The sequence below is a fragment of the Salmo salar genome, chromosome ssa17 (genome assembly GCF_905237065.1).
Source record: "Salmo salar chromosome ssa17, Ssal_v3.1, whole genome shotgun sequence".
Classification (NCBI taxonomy): Eukaryota; Metazoa; Chordata; class Actinopteri; order Salmoniformes; family Salmonidae; genus Salmo; species Salmo salar.
In genome coordinates, this window is record NC_059458.1 from 80,527,881 (window position 1) to 80,550,385 (window position 22,505).

The window sequence follows — 22,505 nt, forward strand, 5'->3', positions numbered from 1 at the left end:
AAGGTCTTGCCTCATGGGGCTTATAGAATCACTGACTGACCAATGGAACAAGGTTATGGTACCTTGGTTGATTGAGGTCTGCAGATACGGTGCTGTATGGAGTGAGGGCTGAGGAGGACCTGGCCATAGTACTACGGTAAACCATGATGCATTATGACACCAATAAAACAGACTGCAACGTTGTCACGGTTTGTGTTGAACCACTGAATGTGAATATTGGACAGAGGCTCCCAGAAGGGCTTACTGCTGAGAGAGCTTAACTGACTATTTATTCTATATTTTATTCTGTAATGACTGCCAATGCCAATATGTTACTCCATACAAACTAACACTGCAGCTATAGATCAAACAGACTCATTCACTAAGGCACTTCTTTGTAAATATCAATTTAGGAAACATGTTGGTAGAACTCAACAGAAGTATGAGTAGATCCACTGAATTCTACTTGCGTGATCGGGCATGTAAGGCCAAGGGGTTACAGTATAAATAGTAACACATGTAAATATCTATTGTCAGTGTTTATCTTTAAATAGTTTCCTTTTTCCCCGTTTAGTTAACTCCATTGGTCCCCGGTCTACCACAGTGAAAAAGCAGAACTTCACTACTTTCATTCATCTGCTTAGTCTGCCCTCATATTTACAGTAGCCTCACATTGATGTGTTTTACCATTTTATTTTCATGATAACCAAGGCAAAGACTATTTGACAAACAGTTGCATTCATGAGTTTTATTGACAAAGGTCCACCGAGCAAAAACGTTATAAAATGTAATTTATAAGAATGCTGTAAGTACAGAAATTGTTTGCTCAGTGGGAAATGAATATCCAACTAGTCGGTGACAACTGTATGGAGTTTGTGACAGAAACTACGTGAGTTTATTACAGTATTATAGACACTATGTCCTGGGATTTACTATGGTCTATGTAGAAGAACCCCTTACAGTATTATAGACACTATGTCCTGGGATTTACTATGGTCTATGTAGAAGAACCCCTTACAGTATTATAGACACTATGTCCTGGGATTTACTATGGTCTATGTAGAAGAACCCCTTACAGTATTATAGACACTATGTCCTGGGATTTACTATGGTCTTCTATGTAGAAGAACCCCTTACAGTATTATAGACACTATGACCTGGGATTTACTATGGTCTATGTAGAAGAACCCCTTACAGTATTATAGACACTATGTCCTGGGATTTACTATGGTCTTCTATGTAGAAGAACCCCTTACAGTATTATAGACACTATGTCCTGGGATTTACTATGGTCTATGTAGAAGAATCCCTTACAGTATTATAGACACTATGTCCTGGGATTTACTATGGTCTTCTATGTAGAAGAACCCCTTACAGTATTATAGACACTATGTCCTGGGATTTACTATGGTCTATGTAGAAGAACCCCTTACAGTATTATAGACACTATGTCCTGGGATTTACTATGGTCTTCTATGTAGAAGAACCCCTTACAGTATTATAGACACTATGTCCTGGGATTTACTATGGTCTATGTAGAAGAACCCCTTACAGTATTATAGACACTATGTCCTGGGATTTACTATGGTCTATGTAGAAGAACCCCTTACAGTATTATAGACACTATGTCCTGGGATTTACTATGGTCTTCTATGTAGAAGAACCCCTTACAGTATTATAGACACTATGACCTGGGATTTACTATGGTCTTCTATGTAGAAGAACCCCTTACAGTATTATAGACACTATGTCCTGGGATTTACTATGGTCTATGTAGAAGAATCCCTTAAAGTATTATAGACACTATGTCCTGGGATTTACTATGGTCTATGTAGATGAACCCCTTACAGTATTATAGACACTATGTCCTGGGATTTACTATGGTCTTCTATGTAGAAGAACCCCTTACAGTATTATAGACACTATGTCCTGGGATTTACTATGGTCTATGTAGAAGAACCCCTTACAGTATTATAGACACTATGTTCTGGGATTTACTATGGTCTATGTAGAAGAACCCCTTACAGTATTATAGACACTATGTCCTGGGATTTACTATGGTCTATGTAGAAGAACCCCTTACAGTATTATAGACACTATGTCCTGGGATTTACTATGGTCTATGTAGAAGAACCCCTTACAGTATTATAGACACTATGTCCTGGGATTTACTATGGTCTATGTAGAAAAACCCCTTACAGTATTATAGACACTATGTCCTGGGATTTACTATGGTCTTCTATGTAGAAGAACCCCTTACAGTATTATAGACACTATGTCCTGGGATTTACTATGGTCTATGTAGAAGAACCCCTTACAGTATTATAGACACTATGACCTGGGATTTACTATGGTCTTCTATGTAGAAGACCCCCTTACAGTATTATAGACACTATGTCCTGGGATTTACTATGGTCTATGTAGAAGAACCCCTTACAGTATTATAGACACTATGTCCTGGGATTTACTATGGTCTATGTAGAAGAACCCCTTACAGTATTATAGACACTATGTCCTGGGATTTACTATGGTCTATGTAGAAGAACCCCTTACAGTATTATAGACACTATGACCTGGGATTTACTATGGTCTTCTATGTAGAAGAACCCCTTACAGTATTATAGACACTATGTCCTGGGATTTACTATGGTCTTCTATGTAGAAGAACCCCTTACAGTATTATAGACACTATGTCCTGGGATTTACTATGGTTCTATGTAGATGAACCCCTTACAGTATTATAGACACTATGTCCTGGGATTTACTATGGTCTATGTAGATGAACCCCTTACAGTATTATAGACACTATGACCAGGGATTTACTATGGTCTATGTAGAAGAACCCCTTACAGTATTATAGACACTATGTCCTGGGATTTACTATGGTCTATGTAGAAGAACCCCTTACAGTATTATAGACACTATGTCCTGGGATTTACAATGGTCTATGTACAAAAACCCCTTACAGTATTATAGACACTATGTCCTGGGATTTACTATGGTCTATGTAGATGAACCCCTTACAGTATTATAGACACTATGACCTGGGATTTACTATGGTCATCTATGTAGAAGAACCCCTTACAGTATTATAGACACTATGTCCTGGGATTTACTATGGTCTATGTAGAAGAACCCCTTACAGTATTATAGACACTATGTCCTGGGATTTACTATGGTCTTCTATGTAGAAGAACCCCTTACAGTATTATAGACACTATGTCCTGGGATTTACTATGGTCTATGTAGAAAAACCCCTTACAGTATTATAGACACTATGTCCTGGGATTTACTATGGTCTTCTATGTAGAAGAACCCCTTACAGTATTATAGACACTATGTCCTGGGATTTACTATGGTCTTCTATGTAGAAAAACCCCTTACAGTATTATAGACACTATGACCTGGGATTTACTATGGTCTATGTAGAAGAACCCCTTACAGTATTATAGACACTATGTCCTGGGATTTACTATGGTCTTCTATGTAGAAGAACCCCTTACAGTATTATAGACACTATGTCCTGGGATTTACTATGGTCTTTTATGTAGAAGAACCCCTTACAGTATTATAGACACTATGTCCTGGGATTTACTATGGTCTATGTAGAAGAACCCCTTACAGTATTATAGACACTATGTCCTGGGATTTACTATGGTCTATGTAGAAGAACCCCTTACAGTATTATAGACACTATGTCCTGGGATTTACTATGGTCTTCTATGTAGAAGAACCCCTTACAGTATTATAGACACTATGTCCTGGGATTTACTATGGTCTTTTATGTAGAAGAACCCCTTACAGTATTATAGACACTATGTCCTGGGATTTACTATGGTCTATGTAGAAGAACCCCTTACAGTATTATAGACACTATGACCTGGGATTTACTATGGTCTATGTAGATGAACCCCTTACAGTATTATAGACACTATGACCTGGGATTTACTATGGTCTATGTAGAAAAACCCCTTACAGTATTATAGACACTATGTCCTGGGATTTACTATGGTCTTCTATGTAGAAAAAACCCTTACAGTATTATAGACACTATGTCCTGGGATTTACTATGGTCTATGTAGAAGAACCCCTTACAGTATTATAGACACTATGTCCTGGGATTTACTATGGTCTATGTAGAAAAACCCCTTACAGTATTATAGACACTATGTCCTGGGATTTACTATGGTCTATGTAGATGAACCCCTTACAGTATTATAGACACTATGACCTGGGATTTACTATGGTCTATGTAGAAGAACCCCTTACAGTATTATAGACACTATGTCCTGGGATTTACTATGGTCTATGTAGATGAACCCCTTACAGTATTATAGACACTATGTCCTGGGATTTACTATGGTCTATGTAGAAGAATCCCTTACAGTATTATAGACACTATGTCCTGGGATGTACTATGGTCTATGTAGAAGAACCCCTTACAGTATTATAGACACTATGTCCTGGGATTTACTATGGTCTTCTATGTAGAAGAACCCCTTACAGTATTATAGACACTATGTCCTGGGATTTACTATGGTCTTCTATGTAGAAAAACCCCTTACAGTATTATAGACACTATGACCTGGGATTTACTATGGTCTTCTATGTAGAAGATTCCCTTACAGTATTATAGACACTATGTCCTGGGATTTACTATGGTCTTCTATGTAGAAAACCCCTTACAGTATTATAGACACTATGTCCTGGTATTTACTATGGTCTTCTATGTAGAAAAACCCCTTACAGTATTATAGACACTATGTCCTGGGATTTACTATGGTCTATGTAGAAAACCCCTTACAGTATTATAGACACTATGTCCTGGTATTTACTATGGTCTTCTATGTAGAAAAACCCCTTACAGTATTATAGACACTATGTCCTGGGATTTACTATGGTCTATGTAGAAAACCCCTTACAGTATTATAGACACTATGACCTGGGATTTACTATGGTCTTCTATGTAGAAGAACCCCTTACAGTATTATAGACACTATGTCCTGGTATTTACTATGGTCTTCTATGTAGAAAAACCCCTTACAGTATTATAGACACTATGACCTGGGATTTACTATGGTCTATGTAGAAGAACCCTTACAGTATTATAGACACTATGTCCTGGGATTTACTATGGTCTATGTAGAAGAACCCCTTACAGTATTATAGACACTATGTCCTGGGATTTACTATGGTCTATGTAGAAGAACCCCTTACAGTATTATAGACACTATGACCTGGGATTTACTATGGTCTATGTAGATGAACCCCTTACAGTATTATAGACACTATGTCCTGGGATTTACTATGGTCTATGTAGATGAACCCCTTACAGTATTATAGACACTATGTCCTGGGATTTACTATGGTCTTCTATGTAGAAGAACCCCTTACAGTATTATAGACACTATGTCCTGGGATTTACTATGGTCTTTTATGTAGAAGAACCCCTTACAGTATTATAGACACTATGACCTGGGATTTACTATGGTCTATGTAGAAGAACCCCTTACAGTATTATAGACACTATGTCCTGGGATTTACTATGGTCTTCTATGTAGAAGAACCCCTTACAGTATTATAGACACTATGTCCTGGGATTTACTATGGTCTATGTAGAAGAATCCCTTACAGTATTATAGACACTATGTCCTGGGATTTACTATGGTCTATGTAGAAGACCCCTTACAGTATTATAGACACTATGTCCTGGGATTTACTATGGTCTTCTATGTAGAAGAACCCCTTACAGTATTATAGACACTATGTCCTGGGATTTACTATGGTCTATGTAGAAGAACCCCTTACAGTATTATAGACACTATGTCCTGGGATTTACTATGGTCTATGTAGAAGAACCCCTTACAGTATTATAGACACTATGTCCTGGGATTTACTATGGTCTATGTAGAAGAACCCCTTACAGTATTATAGACACTATGACCTGGGATTTACTATGGTCTTCTATGTAGAAAAACCCCTTACAGTATTATAGACACTATGTCCTGGGATTTACTATGGTCTTCTATGTAGAAGAACCCCTTACAGTATTATAGACACTATGTCCTGGGATTTACTATGGTCTATGTAGAAGAACCCCTTACAGTATTATAGACACTATGTCCTGGGATTTACTATGGTCTATGTAGAAGAACCCCTTACAGTATTATAGACACTATGTCCTGGGATTTACTATGGTCTATGTAGAAGAACCCCTTACAGTATTATAGACACTATGACCTGGGATTTACTATGGTCTTCTATGTAGAAAAACCCCTTACAGTATTATAGACACTATGTCCTGGGATTTACTATGGTCTTCTATGTAGAAGAACCCCTTACAGTATTATAGACACTATGTCCTGGGATTTACTATGGTCTATGTAGAAGAACCCCTTACAGTATTATAGACACTATGTCCTGGGATTTACTATGGTCTATGTAGATGAACCCCTTACAGTATTATAGACACTATGACCAGGGATTTACTATGGTCTATGTAGAAGAACCCCTTACAGTATTATAGACACTATGTCCTGGGATTTACTATGGTCTATGTAGAAGAACCCCTTACAGTATTATAGACACTATGTCCTGGGATTTACAATGGTCTATGTAGAAAAACCCCTTACAGTATTATAGACACTATGTCCTGGGATTTACTATGGTCTATGTAGATGAACCCCTTACAGTATTATAGACACTATGACCTGGGATTTACTATGGTCATCTATGTAGAAGAACCCCTTACAGTATTATAGACACTATGTCCTGGGATTTACTATGGTCTATGTAGAAGAACCCCTTACAGTATTATAGACACTATGTCCTGGGATTTACTATGGTCTATGTAGAAAAACCCCTTACAGTATTATAGACACTATGTCCTGGGATTTACTATGGTCTATGTAGATGAACCCCTTACAGTATTATAGACACTATGACCAGGGATTTACTATGGTCTATGTAGAAGAACCCCTTACAGTATTATAGACACTATGTCCTGGGATTTACTATGGTCTATGTAGAAGAACCCCTTACAGTATTATAGACACTATGTCCTGGGATTTACTATGGTCTATGTAGAAGAACCCCTTACAGTATTATAGACACTATGTCCTGGGATTTACTATGGTCTATGTACAAAAACCCCTTACAGTATTATAGACACTATGTCCTGGGATTTACTATGGTCTATGTAGAAAAACCGCTTACAGTATTATAGACACTATGTCCTGGGATTTACTATGGTCTTCTATGTAGAAGAACCCCTTACAGTATTATAGACACTATGTCCTGGGATTTACTATGGTCTTCTATGTAGAAAAACCCCTTACAGTATTATAGACACTATGACCTGGGATTTACTATGGTCTATGTAGAAGAACCCCTTACAGTATTATAGACACTATGTCCTGGGATTTACTATGGTCTTTTATGTAGAAGAACCCCTTACAGTATTATAGACACTATGTCCTGGGATTTACTATGGTCTATGTAGAATAACCCCTTACAGTATTATAGACACTATGTCCTGGGATTTACTATGGTCTATGTAGAAGAACCCCTTACAGTATTATAGACACTATGTCCTGGGATTTACTATGGTCTATGTAGAAGAACCCCTTACAGTATTATAGACACTATGTCCTGGGATTTACTATGGTCTTCTATGTAGAAGAACCCCTTACAGTATTATAGACACTATGACCTGGGATTTACTATGGTCTATGTAGAAGAACCCCTTACAGTATTATAGACACTATGTCCTGGGATTTACTATGGTCTTCTATGTAGAAGAACCCCTTACAGTATTATAGACACTATGACCTGGGATTTACTATGGTCTATGTAGATGAACCCCTTACAGTATTATAGACACTATGACCTGGGATTTACTATGGTCTATGTAGAAAAACCCCTTACAGTATTATAGACACTATGTCCTGGGATTTACTATGGTCTTCTATGTAGAAAAACCCTTACAGTATTATAGACACTATGTCCTGGGATTTACTATGGTCTATGTAGAAGAACCCCTTACAGTATTATAGACACTATGTCCTGGGATTTACTATGGTCTATGTAGATGAACCCCTTACAGTATTATAGACACTATGTCCTGGGATTTACTATGGTCTATGTAGAAGAATCCCTTACAGTATTATAGACACTATGTCCTGGGATGTACTATGGTCTATGTAGAAGAACCCCTTACAGTATTATAGACACTATGTCCTGGGATTTACTATGGTCTATGTAGATGAACCCCTTACAGTATTATAGACACTATGTCCTGGGATTTACTATGGTCTATGTAGAAGAATCCCTTACAGTATTATAGACACTATGTCCTGGGATTTACTATGGTCTTCTATGTAGAAGAATCCCTTACAGTATTATAGACACTATGTCCTGGGATTTACTATGGTCTTCTATGTAGAAAACCCCTTACAGTATTATAGACACTATGTCCTGGTATTTACTATGGTCTTCTATGTAGAAAAACCCCTTACAGTATTATAGACACTATGTCCTGGGATTTACTATGGTCTATGTAGAAGAACCCTTACAGTATTATAGACACTATGTCCTGGGATTTACTATGGTCTATGTAGAAGAACCCCTTACAGTATTATAGACACTATGTCCTGGGATTTACTATGGTCTATGTAGATGAACCCCTTACAGTATTATAGACACTATGTCCTGGGATTTACTATGGTCTTCTATGTAGAAGAACCCCTTACAGTATTATAGACACTATGTCCTGGGATTTACTATGGTCTATGTAGAAGAACCCCTTACAGTATTATAGACACTATGTCCTGGGATTTACTATGGTCTTCTATGTAGAAAAACCCCTTACAGTATTATAGACACTATGTCCTGGGATTTACTATGGTCTTCTATGTAGAAAAACCCCTTACAGTATTATAGACACTATGTCCTGGGATTTACTATGGTCTATGTAGAAGAACCCCTTACAGTATTATAGACACTATGTCCTGGGATTTACTATGGTCTTTTATGTAGAAGAACCCCTTACAGTATTATAGACACTATGACCTGGGATTTACTATGGTCTATGTAGAAGAACCCCTTACAGTATTATAGACACTATGTCCTGGGATTTACTATGGTCTTCTATGTAGAAGAACCCCTTACAGTATTATAGACACTATGTCCTGGGATTTACTATGGTCTATGTAGAAGAATCCCTTACAGTATTATAGACACTATGTCCTGGGATTTACTATGGTCTATGTAGAAGACCCCCTTACAGTATTATAGACACTATGTCCTGGGATTTACTATGGTCTTCTATGTAGAAGAACCCCTTACAGTATTATAGACACTATGTCCTGGGATTTACTATGGTCTATGTAGAAGAACCCCTTACAGTATTATAGACACTATGTCCTGGGATTTACTATGGTCTATGTAGAAGAACCCCTTACAGTATTATAGACACTATGTCCTGGGATTTACTATGGTCTATGTAGAAGAACCCCTTACAGTATTATAGACACTATGACCTGGGATTTACTATGGTCTTCTATGTAGAAAAACCCCTTACAGTATTATAGACACTATGTCCTGGGATTTACTATGGTCTTCTATGTAGAAGAACCCCTTACAGTATTATAGACACTATGTCCTGGGATTTACTATGGTCTATGTAGATGAACCCCTTACAGTATTATAGACACTATGTCCTGGGATTTACTATGGTCTATGTAGATGAACCCCTTACAGTATTATAGACACTATGACCAGGGATTTACTATGGTCTATGTAGAAGAACCCCTTACAGTATTATAGACACTATGTCCTGGGATTTACTATGGTCTATGTAGAAGAATCCCTTACAGTATTATAGACACTATGTCCTGGGATGTACTATGGTCTATGTAGAAGAACCCCTTACAGTATTATAGACACTATGTCCTGGGATTTACTATGGTCTTCTATGTAGAAGAACCCCTTACAGTATTATAGACACTATGTCCTGGGATTTACTATGGTCTTCTATGTAGAAAAACCCCTTACAGTATTATAGACACTATGACCTGGGATTTACTATGGTCTTCTATGTAGAAGATTCCCTTACAGTATTATAGACACTATGTCCTGGGATTTACTATGGTCTTCTATGTAGAAAACCCCTTACAGTATTATAGACACTATGTCCTGGTATTTACTATGGTCTTCTATGTAGAAAAACCCCTTACAGTATTATAGACACTATGTCCTGGGATTTACTATGGTCTATGTAGAAGAACCCTTACAGTATTATAGACACTATGTCCTGGGATTTACTATGGTCTTCTATGTAGAAGAACCCCTTACAGTATTATAGACACTATGTCCTGGGATTTACTATGGTCTATGTAGAAGAACCCCTTACAGTATTATAGACACTATGTCCTGGGATTTACTATGGTCTATGTAGAAGAACCCTTACAGTATTATAGACACTATGTCCTGGGATTTACTATGGTCTTCTATGTAGAAGAACCCCTTACAGTATTATAGACACTATGTCCTGGGATTTACTATGGTCTATGTAGAAGAACCCCTTACAGTATTATAGACACTATGTCCTGGGATTTACTATGGTCTTCTATGTAGAAAAACCCCTTACAGTATTATAGACACTATGTCCTGGGATTTACTATGGTCTATGTAGAAGAACCCCTTACAGTATTATAGACACTATGTCCTGGGATTTACTATGGTCTATGTAGAAGAACCCCTTACAGTATTATAGACACTATGTCCTGGGATTTACTATGGTCTTCTATGTAGAAGAACCCCTTACAGTATTATAGACACTATGTCCTGGGATTTACTATGGTCTTCTATGTAGAAAAACCCCTTACAGTATTATAGACACTATGTCCTGGGATTTACTATGGTCTTTTATGTAGAAGAACCCCTTACAGTATTATAGACACTATGACCTGGGATTTACTATGGTCTATGTAGAAGAACCCCTTACAGTATTATAGACACTATGTCCTGGGATTTACTATGGTCTTCTATGTAGAAGAACCCCTTACAGTATTATAGACACTATGTCCTGGGATTTACTATGGTCTATGTAGAAGAATCCCTTACAGTATTATAGACACTATGTCCTGGGATTTACTATGGTCTATGTAGAAGACCCCCTTACAGTATTATAGACACTATGTCCTGGGATTTACTATGGTCTTCTATGTAGAAAAACCCCTTACAGTATTATAGACACTATGTCCTGGGATTTACTATGGTCTATGTAGAAGAACCCCTTACAGTATTATAGACACTATGTCCTGGGATTTACTATGGTCTTCTATGTAGAAGAACCCCTTACAGTATTATAGACACTATGTCCTGGGATTTACTATGGTCTATGTAGAAGAACCCCTTACAGTATTATAGACACTATGTCCTGGGATTTACTATGGTCTATGTAGAAGAACCCCTTACAGTATTATAGACACTATGTCCTGGGATTTACTATGGTCTATGTAGAAGAACCCCTTACAGTATTATAGACACTATGACCTGGGATTTACTATGGTCTTCTATGTAGAAAAACCCCTTACAGTATTATAGACACTATGTCCTGGGATTTACTATGGTCTTCTATGTAGAAGAACCCCTTACAGTATTATAGACACTATGTCCTGGGATTTACTATGGTCTATGTAGATGAACCCCTTACAGTATTATAGACACTATGACCAGGGATTTACTATGGTCTATGTAGAAGAACCCCTTACAGTATTATAGACACTATGTCCTGGGATTTACTATGGTCTATGTAGAAGAACCCCTTACAGTATTATAGACACTATGTCCTGGGATTTACTATGGTCTATGTAGATGAACCCCTTACAGTATTATAGACACTATGTCCTGGGATTTACTATGGTCAATGTAGAAGAATCCCTTACAGTATTATAGACACTATGTCCTGGGATGTACTATGGTCTATGTAGAAGAACCCCTTACAGTATTATAGACACTATGTCCTGGGATTTACTATGGTCTTCTATGTAGAAGAACCCCTTACAGTATTATAGACACTATGTCCTGGGATTTACTATGGTCTTCTATGTAGAAAAACCCCTTACAGTATTATAGACACTATGACCTGGGATTTACTATGGTCTTCTATGTAGAAGATTCCCTTACAGTATTATAGACACTATGTCCTGGGATTTACTATGGTCTATGTAGAAAACCCCTTACAGTATTATAGACACTATGTCCTGGTATTTACTATGGTCTTCTATGTAGAAAAACCCCTTACAGTATTATAGACACTATGTCCTGGGATTTACTATGGTCTATGTAGAAGAACCCTTACAGTATTATAGACACTATGTCCTGGGATTTACTATGGTCTATGTAGAATAACCCCTTACAGTATTATAGACACTATGTCCTGGGATTTACTATGGTCTATGTAGATGAACCCCTTACAGTATTATAGACACTATGTCCTGGGATTTACTATGGTCTTCTATGTAGAAGAACCCCTTACAGTATTATAGACACTATGTCCTGGGATTTACTATGGTCTATGTAGAAGAACCCCTTACAGTATTATAGACACTATGTCCTGGGATTTACTATGGTCTTCTATGTAGAAAAACCCCTTACAGTATTATAGACACTATGTCCTGGGATTTACTATGGTCTATGTAGAAGAACCCCTTACAGTATTATAGACACTATGTCCTGGGATTTACTATGGTCTATGTAGAAGAACCCCTTACAGTATTATAGACACTATGTCCTGGGATTTACTATGGTCTTCTATGTAGAAGAACCCCTTACAGTATTATAGACACTATGTCCTGGGATTTACTATGGTCTTCTATGTAGAAAAACCCCTTACAGTATTATAGACACTATGTCCTGGGATTTACTATGGTCTATGTAGAAGAACCCCTTACAGTATTATAGACACTATGTCCTGGGATTTACTATGGTCTTTTATGTAGAAGAACCCCTTACAGTATTATAGACACTATGTCCTGGGATTTACTATGGTCTATGTAGAAGAATCCCTTACAGTATTATAGACACTATGTCCTGGGATTTACTATGGTCTATGTAGAAAAACCCCTTACAGTATTATAGACACTATGACCAGGGATTTACTATGGTCTATGTAGAAGACCCCCTTACAGTATTATAGACACTATGTCCTGGGATTTACTATGGTCTTCTATGTAGAAGAACCCCTTACAGTATTATAGACACTATGTCCTGGGATTTACTATGGTCTATGTAGAAGAACCCCTTACAGTATTATAGACACTATGTCCTGGGATTTACTATGGTCTATGTAGAAGAACCCCTTACAGTATTATAGACACTATGTCCTGGGATTTACTATGGTCTATGTAGAAGAACCCCTTACAGTATTATAGACACTATGTCCTGGGATTTACAATGGTCTATGTAGAAAAACCCCTTACAGTATTATAGACACTATGTCCTGGGATTTACTATGGTCTATGTAGATGAACCCCTTACAGTATTATAGACACTATGACCTGGGATTTACTATGGTCATCTATGTAGAAGAACCCCTTACAGTATTATAGACACTATGTCCTGGGATTTACTATGGTCTATGTAGAAGAACCCCTTACAGTATTATAGACACTATGTCCTGGGATTTACTATGGTCTATGTAGAAAAACCCCTTACAGTATTATAGACACTATGTCCTGGGATTTACTATGGTCTTCTATGTAGAAGAACCCCTTACAGTATTATAGACACTATGTCCTGGGATTTACTATGGTCTTCTATGTAGAAGAACCCCTTACAGTATTATAGACACTATGTCCTGGGATTTACTATGGTCTTCTATGTAGAAGAACCCCTTACAGTATTATAGACACTATGTCCTGGGATTTACTATGGTCTATGTAGAAGAACCCCTTACAGTATTATAGACACTATGTCCTGGGATTTACTATGGTCTTCTATGTAGAAGAACCCCTTACAGTATTATAGACACTATGTCCTGGGATTTACTATGGTCTTCTATGTAGAAGAACCCCTTACAGTATTATAGACACTATGTCCTGGGATTTACTATGGTCTTCTATGTAGAAGAACCCCTTACAGTATTATAGACACTATGTCCTGGGATTTACTATGGTCTATGTAGAAGAATCCCTTACAGTATTATAGACACTATGTCCTGGGATTTACTATGGTCTATGTAGAAGACCCCCTTACAGTATTATAGACACTATGTCCTGGGATTTACTATGGTCTTCTATGTAGAAGAACCCCTTACAGTATTATAGACACTATGTCCTGGGATTTACTATGGTCTATGTAGAAGAACCCCTTACAGTATTATAGACACTATGTCCTGGGATTTACTATGGTCTATGTAGAAGAACCCCTTACAGTATTATAGACACTATGTCCTGGGATTTACTATGGTTCTATGTAGAAGAACCCCTTACAGTATTATAGACACTATGACCTGGGATTTACTATGGTCTCTATGTAGAAGAAACCCCTTACAGTATTATAGACACTATGTCCTGGGATTTACTATGGTCTTCTATGTAGAAGAACCCCTTACAGTATTATAGACACTATGTCCTGGGATTTACTATGGTCTATGTAGAAGAACCCCTTACAGTATTATAGACACTATGTCCTGGGATTTACTATGGTCTATGTAGAAGAACCCCTTACAGTATTATAGACACTATGACCAGGGATTTACTATGGTCTATGTAGAAGAACCCCTTACAGTATTATAGACACTATGTCCTGGGATTTACTATGGTCTATGTAGAAGAACCCCTTACAGTATTATAGACACTATGTCCTGGGATGTACTATGGTCTTCTATGTAGAAGAACCCCTTACAGTATTATAGACACTATGTCCTGGGATTTACTATGGTCTTCTATGTAGAAGAACCCCTTACAGTATTATAGACACTATGTCCTGGGATTTACTATGGTCTTCTATGTAGAAGAAACCCCTTACAGTATTATAGACACTATGTCCTGGGATTTACTATGGTCTTCTATGTAGAAGATTCCCTTACAGTATTATAGACACTATGTCCTGGGATTTACTATGGTCTTCTATGTAGAAAACCCCTTACAGTATTATAGACACTATGTCCTGGGATTTACTATGGTCTTCTATGTAGAAGAACCCCTTACAGTATTATAGACACTATGTCCTGGGATTTACTATGGTCTATGTAGAAGAACCCTTACAGTATTATAGACACTATGTCCTGGGATTTACTATGGTCTTCTATGTAGAAGAACCCCTTACAGTATTATAGACACTATGTCCTGGGATTTACTATGGTCTATGTAGAAGAACCCCTTACAGTATTATAGACACTATGTCCTGGGATTTACTATGGTCTATGTAGAAGAACCCTTACAGTATTATAGACACTATGTCCTGGGATTTACTATGGTTCTATGTAGAAGAACCCCTTACAGTATTATAGACACTATGTCCTGGGATTTACTATGGTCTATGTAGAAGAACCCCTTACAGTATTATAGACACTATGTCCTGGGATTTACTATGGTCTTCTATGTAGAAGAACCCCTTACAGTATTATAGACACTATGTCCTGGGATTTACTATGGTCTATGTAGAAGAACCCCTTACAGTATTATAGACACTATGTCCTGGGATTTACTATGGTCTATGTAGAAGAACCCCTTACAGTATTATAGACACTATGTCCTGGGATTTACTATGGTCTTCTATGTAGAAGAACCCCTTACAGTATTATAGACACTATGTCCTGGGATTTACTATGGTCTCTATGTAGAAGAAACCCCTTACAGTATTATAGACACTATGTCCTGGGATTTACTATGGTCTTATGTAGAAGAACCCCTTACAGTATTATAGACACTATGTCCTGGGATTTACTATGGTCTATGTAGAAGAACCCCTTACAGTATTATAGACACTATGTCCTGGGATTTACTATGGTCTTCTATGTAGAAGAACCCCTTACAGTATTATAGACACTATGTCCTGGGATTTACTATGGTCTATGTAGAAGAATCCCTTACAGTATTATAGACACTATGTCCTGGGATTTACTATGGTCTATGTAGAAGAACCCCTTACAGTATTATAGACACTATGTCCTGGGATTTACTATGGTTCTATGTAGAAGAACCCCTTACAGTATTATAGACACTATGTCCTGGGATTTACTATGGTCTTCTATGTAGAAGAACCCCTTACAGTATTATAGACACTATGTCCTGGGATTTACTATGGCTCTATGTAGAAGAACCCCTTACAGTATTATAGACACTATGTCCTGGGATTTACTATGGTCTATGTAGAAGAACCCCTTACAGTATTATAGACACTATGTCCTGGGATTTACTATGGTCTATGTAGAAGAACCCCTTACAGTATTATAGACACTATGTCCTGGGATTTACTATGGTTCTATGTAGAAGAACCCCTTACAGTATTATAGACACTATGTCCTGGGATTTACTATGGTCTTCTATGTAGAAGAACCCCTTACAGTATTATAGACACTATGTCCTGGGATTTACTATGGTCTTCTATGTAGAAGAACCCCTTACAGTATTATAGACACTATGTCCTGGGATTTACTATGGTCTATGTAGAAGAACCCCTTACAGTATTATAGACACTATGTCCTGGGATTTACTATGGTCTATGTAGAAGAACCCCTTACAGTATTATAGACACTATGTCCTGGGATTTACTATGGTCTATGTAGAAGAACCCCTTACAGTATTATAGACACTATGTCCTGGGATTTACTATGGTCTATGTAGAAGAACCCCTTACAGTATTATAGACACTATGTCCTGGGATTTACTATGGTTTCTATGTAGAAGAACCCCTTACAGTATTATAGACACTATGTCCTGGGATTTACTATGGTCTATGTAGAAGAACCCCTTACAGTATTATAGACACTATGTCCTGGGATTTACTATGGTCTTCTATGTAGAAGAACCCCTTACAGTATTATAGACACTATGTCCTGGGATTTACTATGGTCTTCTATGTAGAGAAACCCCTTACAGTATTATAGACACTATGTCCTGGGATTTACTATGGTCTTCTATGTAGAAGATCCCCTTACAGTATTATAGACACTATGTCCTGGGATTTACTATGGTCTATGTAGAAGAACCCCTTACAGTATTATAGACACTATGTCCTGGGATTTACTATGGTCTTCTATGTAGAAGAAACCCTTACAGTATTATAGACACTATGTCCTGGGATTTACTATGGTTCTATGTAGAAGAACCCCTTACAGTATTATAGACACTATGTCCTGGGATTTACTATGGTCTATGTAGAAGAACCCCCTTACAGTATTATAGACACTATGTCCTGGGATTTACTATGGTCTATGTAGAAGAACCCCTTACAGTATTATAGACACTATGTCCTGGGATTTACTATGGTCTTCTATGTAGAAGAACCCCTTACAGTATTATAGACACTATGTCCTGGGATTTACTATGGTCTATGTAGAAGAACCCCTTACAGTATTATAGACACTATGTCCTGGGATTTACTATGGTCTTCTATGTAGAAGAACCCCTTACAGTATTATAGACACTATGTCCTGGGATTTACTATGGTCTATGTAGATGAACCCCTTACAGTATTATAGACACTATGTCCTGGGATTTACTATGGTCTATGTAGAAGAACCCCTTACAGTATTATAGACACTATGTCCTGGGATTTACTATGGTCTCTATGTAGAAGAACCCCTTACAGTATTATAGACACTATGTCCTGGGATTTACTATGGTCTTCTATGTAGAAGAACCCCTTACAGTATTATAGACACTATGTCCTGGGATTTACTATGGTCTTCTATGTAGAAGAACCCCTTACAGTATTATAGACACTATGTCCTGGGATTTACTATGGTCTATGTAGAAGAACCCCTTACAGTATTATAGACACTATGTCCTGGGATTTACTATGGTCTATGTAGAAGAACCCCTTACAGTATTATAGACACTATGTCCTGGGATTTACTATGGTCTATGTAGAAGAACCCCTTACAGTATTATAGACACTATGTCCTGGGATTTACTATGGTCTATGTAGAAAACCCCTTACAGTATTATAGACACTATGTCCTGGGATTTACTATGGTCTTCTATGTAGAAGAACCCCTTACAGTATTATAGACACTATGTCCTGGGATTTACTATGGTCTATGTAGAAGAACCCCTTACAGTATTATAGACACTATGTCCTGGGATTTACTATGGTCTATGTAGAAGAACCCCTTACAGTATTATAGACACTATGTCCTGGGATTTACTATGGTCTTCTATGTAGAAGAACCCCTTACAGTATTATAGACACTATGTCCTGGGATTTACTATGGTCTATGTAGAAGAACCCCTTACAGTATTATAGACACTATGTCCTGGGATTTACTATGGTTCTATGTAGAAGAACCCCTTACAGTATTATAGACACTATGTCCTGGGATTTACTATGGTCTTCTATGTAGAAGAACCCCTTACAGTATTATAGACACTATGTCCTGGGATTTACTATGGTCTTCTATGTAGAAGAACCCTTACAGTATTATAGACACTATGTCCTGGGATTTACTATGGCTTCTATGTAGAAGAACCCCTTACAGTATTATAGACACTATGTCCTGGGATTTACTATGGTCTTCTATGTAGAAGAACCCCTTACAGTATTATAGACACTATGTCCTGGGATTTACTATGGTCTCTATGTAGAAGAACCCCTTACAGTATTATAGACACTATGTCCTGGGATTTACTATGGCTCTATGTAGAAGAACCCCTTACAGTATTATAGACACTATGTCCTGGGATTTACTATGGTCTATGTAGAAGAACCCCTTACAGTATTATAGACACTATGTCCTGGGATTTACTATGGTCTTCTATGTAGAAGAACCCCTTACAGTATTATAGACACTATGTCCTGGGATTTACTATGGTCTATGTAGAAGAACCCCTTACAGTATTATAGACACTATGTCCTGGGATTTACTATGGTCTTCTATGTAGAAGAACCCCTTACAGTATTATAGACACTATGTCCTGGGATTTACTATGGTCTTCTATGTAGAAGAACCCCTTACAGTATTATAGACACTATGTCCTGGGATTTACTATGGTCTCTATGTAGAAGAACCCCTTACAGTATTATAGACACTATGTCCTGGGATTTACTATGGTCTATGTAGAAGAACCCCTTACAGTATTATAGACACTATGACCTGGGATTTACTATGGTCTATGTAGAAGAACCCCTTACAGTATTATAGACACTATGTCCTGGGATTTACTATGGTCTTCTATGTAGAAGAAACCCCTTACAGTATTATAGACACTATGTCCTGGGATTTACTATGGTCTATGTAGAAGAACCCCTTACAGTATTATAGACACTATGTCCTGGGATTTACTATGGTCTATGTAGAAGAACCCCTTACAGTATTATAGACACTATGTCCTGGGATTTACTATGGTCTATGTAGAAGAAACCCCTTACAGTATTATAGACACTATGTCCTGGGATTTACTATGGTCTTCTATGTAGAAGAACCCCTTACAGTATTATAGACACTATGTCCTGGGATTTACTATGGTCTATGTAGAAGAACCCCTTACAGTATTATAGACACTATGTCCTGGGATTTACTATGGTCTATGTAGAAGAAACCCCTTACAGTATTATAGACACTATGTCCTGGGATTTACTATGGTCTATGTAGAAGAACCCCTTACAGTATTATAGACACTATGTCCTGGGATTTACTATGGTCTTCTATGTAGAAAAACCCCTTACAGTATTATAGACACTATGTCCTGGGATTTACTATGGTCTATGTAGAAGACCCCCTTACAGTATTATAGACACTATGTTCTGGGATTTACTATGGTCTTCTATGTAGATGAACCCCTTACAGTATTATAGACACTATGTCCTGGGATTTACTATGTAGAAGAACCCCTTACAGTATTATAGACACTATGTCCTGGGATTTACTATGGTCTATGTAGAAGAACCCCTTACAGTATTATAGACACTATGTCCTGGGATTTACTATGGTCTTCTATGTAGAAAAACCCCTTACCTTCTAACGACTATTGTGTGGCTTGTGAGCGTCATCACAGAGCAAAACAGGTGCGTGTTAGTGAGAGGCTTATTCCTAGATGGGTCATAACAGATTGTTTTCAAAACCGTTTGGAATTTACAAACGTTTTTTGTGAGAACCGTTTTCGGGATCTCACAAACACCGTTTCCCTGTCTCACAAACACCGTGTCTCACAAACACCGTGTCTCACAAACACCGTTTCCCTGTCTCACAAACACCGTTTCCCTGTCTCACAAACACCGCTGTAGAATGTTCATATCTTTGTAGGATGTATAGTTTTGAAACCAAAATGTACTTTATGAGGGTATTATACAATGTTACGCTTAATTTAGAAAATGCCACCAGAGGGTGTCAGAGTTGAACAGGCTAGCGCAGTCCCTCATTAACCACACATACTAATGGTTGGTTATCAGCGGATACAGAACAACATGTTTTAAAGGGGCTAGAAGCACAAAACGGGCGCGGATTACTGTGGGACTCAAGAGTTCAGCTGACAGCATCACACACTGCTTTCAAGTAGGCACTTTGGTTGAGAGCCAGACATGACAGAATAAAACGTGTTTAAAAGCAAAGGCTACTTTGTAATATAATGTCTAATCCGTTTCATTTTTTGGGGAGGGGAAACAAATAAGGTTAGTGGATTGTACAGGCTACAAACACAATGCTAACTCACACGTCATCATGCCATGGGGTGTGTATGCATAGAGTAACTGTAATGTAAATGGTTACCTTCTCTCTCCCTGCAGCATGTATGAGCTGCGGAAAAATCCCAGGAGTTCACTTTCTATTTCAGCGTCGAAAGTAATGTTTACTTTATACGTCCTCATGGGCTTCAGTTCCCTGTGCAAAGCGATCACATAAACCTGGTTGCCTGGGTAATGGAATTGGCGGTGGATTCTCATGACACCGGGTTTTTTATTATCCGAGTAAACCGCCACTTTCTCCACCTCGAGGCGGTCCATGTGAAGCACTATGAATTTGGTAGAGTTCACACACTCGAATTCAATGTTCACTTCCCCAGAGAATGTAAAGTTATCCATGTTCACTGAGAGACGCAGGTCGTAGTGCCGGGGCCGGAGAGATGTCGGTAACCGGAGGTGTCTCCACGGCTGGGCTTCTTCATCTTTGTGGTTCCCGTTTCCATCCCGTGACCCGTTGAACTTGGCGTTAGAGCCATTGCCCCCTCGTGAGCTGCTCTCCCCGGCGCACTCCTCGAACCGGACGCTGAGGAGAACCGCGATGGCCGTGACGACGATGAGTGTGAGGATGGAGATGGCGAACCCCAGGACCAGTTTCTTGTGGACGGTGATGCTTCGCTCCGTGGTCCGGGGCCGAACCACCATGCTATCGGCCCATTGGTCCGACAGGCCTCTGCCGTTCCTCATGTTATTATCCTCTATCCCCATCGGAGTGAATGATAAGCCCTTGTTGCCAAGCTTATCCTCCAAAGACATACTCTGCCAAATCAGAATATGAGAGTTGGTTGGGGTCCGGGCGCAAAAGGGAAACGAAATCCCGATAACAGAGTGTCATCAGTCAGGTCTAATAGTTGCCACTTAGAATAGTCATAAATGTGTCGCGGAGATGAGCACGGCTGATGCCCTGTTGAAGTGCCCGGCGGTAGCAATGCGACGCGGAATCATAAAAGTGCCCAAAATCAACTTTCCTGGTCGATTGAAATCACGGTTTAAATCACAAGCACGAGTATTGGAGTTTAATTTGCTATCCTCATTGTTATCTATCTGCCTTCACGGCCTCCGTCTCCGCGCACACAAAGTGTTGCACAGAACACAATCCATCGCGGGGACTGATGCTGCTGCTGGTGCTGATGATGCGGTTACTGATGGTCCTCACCCTCCGAGCTGTGTGCTCATATTCAGAGCTGCTCCCACATCTACAATATAAAGGACTCTCTCTCTCTTTCTCTCTCTCTGTGCCTCTCTATCTCTCTCTCTCTCCCTCTCTCTGTGTCTCTCGCTCTCTCTCTCGCTCCTCTCTCTGCCTCTCTCTCGCTCCGTCGCTCGCTCTCTCTCTGTCTCTCTCTCTCTCTCTCTCTCTGTGTCTCTCGCTCGCTCTCTCTCTCTCTCGCTTCTCGCTCGCTCGCTCGGTCGCTCTCTCTCTCTCTCTCTCTCTCTCTCTCTCTCTCTCTCTCACTCTCATTCAACGCCGTAGGAATCTCAGCCTACTTCTTCTTATAAGAAGGAACTCACGACGGATTTCAACCAGTTAGGAGAAGAAAACAATTACCAACGACAGAGAGCGAATGAGTTTCCCAGCCCCTCTTGCTTTGCCAGAGAACAAATAGACCTAGATCATTGCG

The 22,505-nt window shown here is 38.6% G+C and overlaps 1 protein-coding gene across 1 annotated transcript in view; it reads right to left on the bottom strand.

Moving 5' to 3' along the window:
- LOC106595568 (thyrotropin-releasing hormone-degrading ectoenzyme) overlaps nt 1-22,150 on the bottom strand; it is a 449,769-nt gene extending 427,619 nt beyond the window's left edge. Inside the window, exon 1 of the mRNA XM_045700210.1 lies at nt 20,915-22,150. Coding sequence (XP_045556166.1) covers nt 20,915-21,639 — 725 coding nt within the window. The 5' untranslated portion in view covers nt 21,640-22,150. The remainder of the gene's footprint in view (nt 1-20,914) is intronic.
- Between the last annotated feature and the right edge of the window lie 355 nt (nt 22,151-22,505).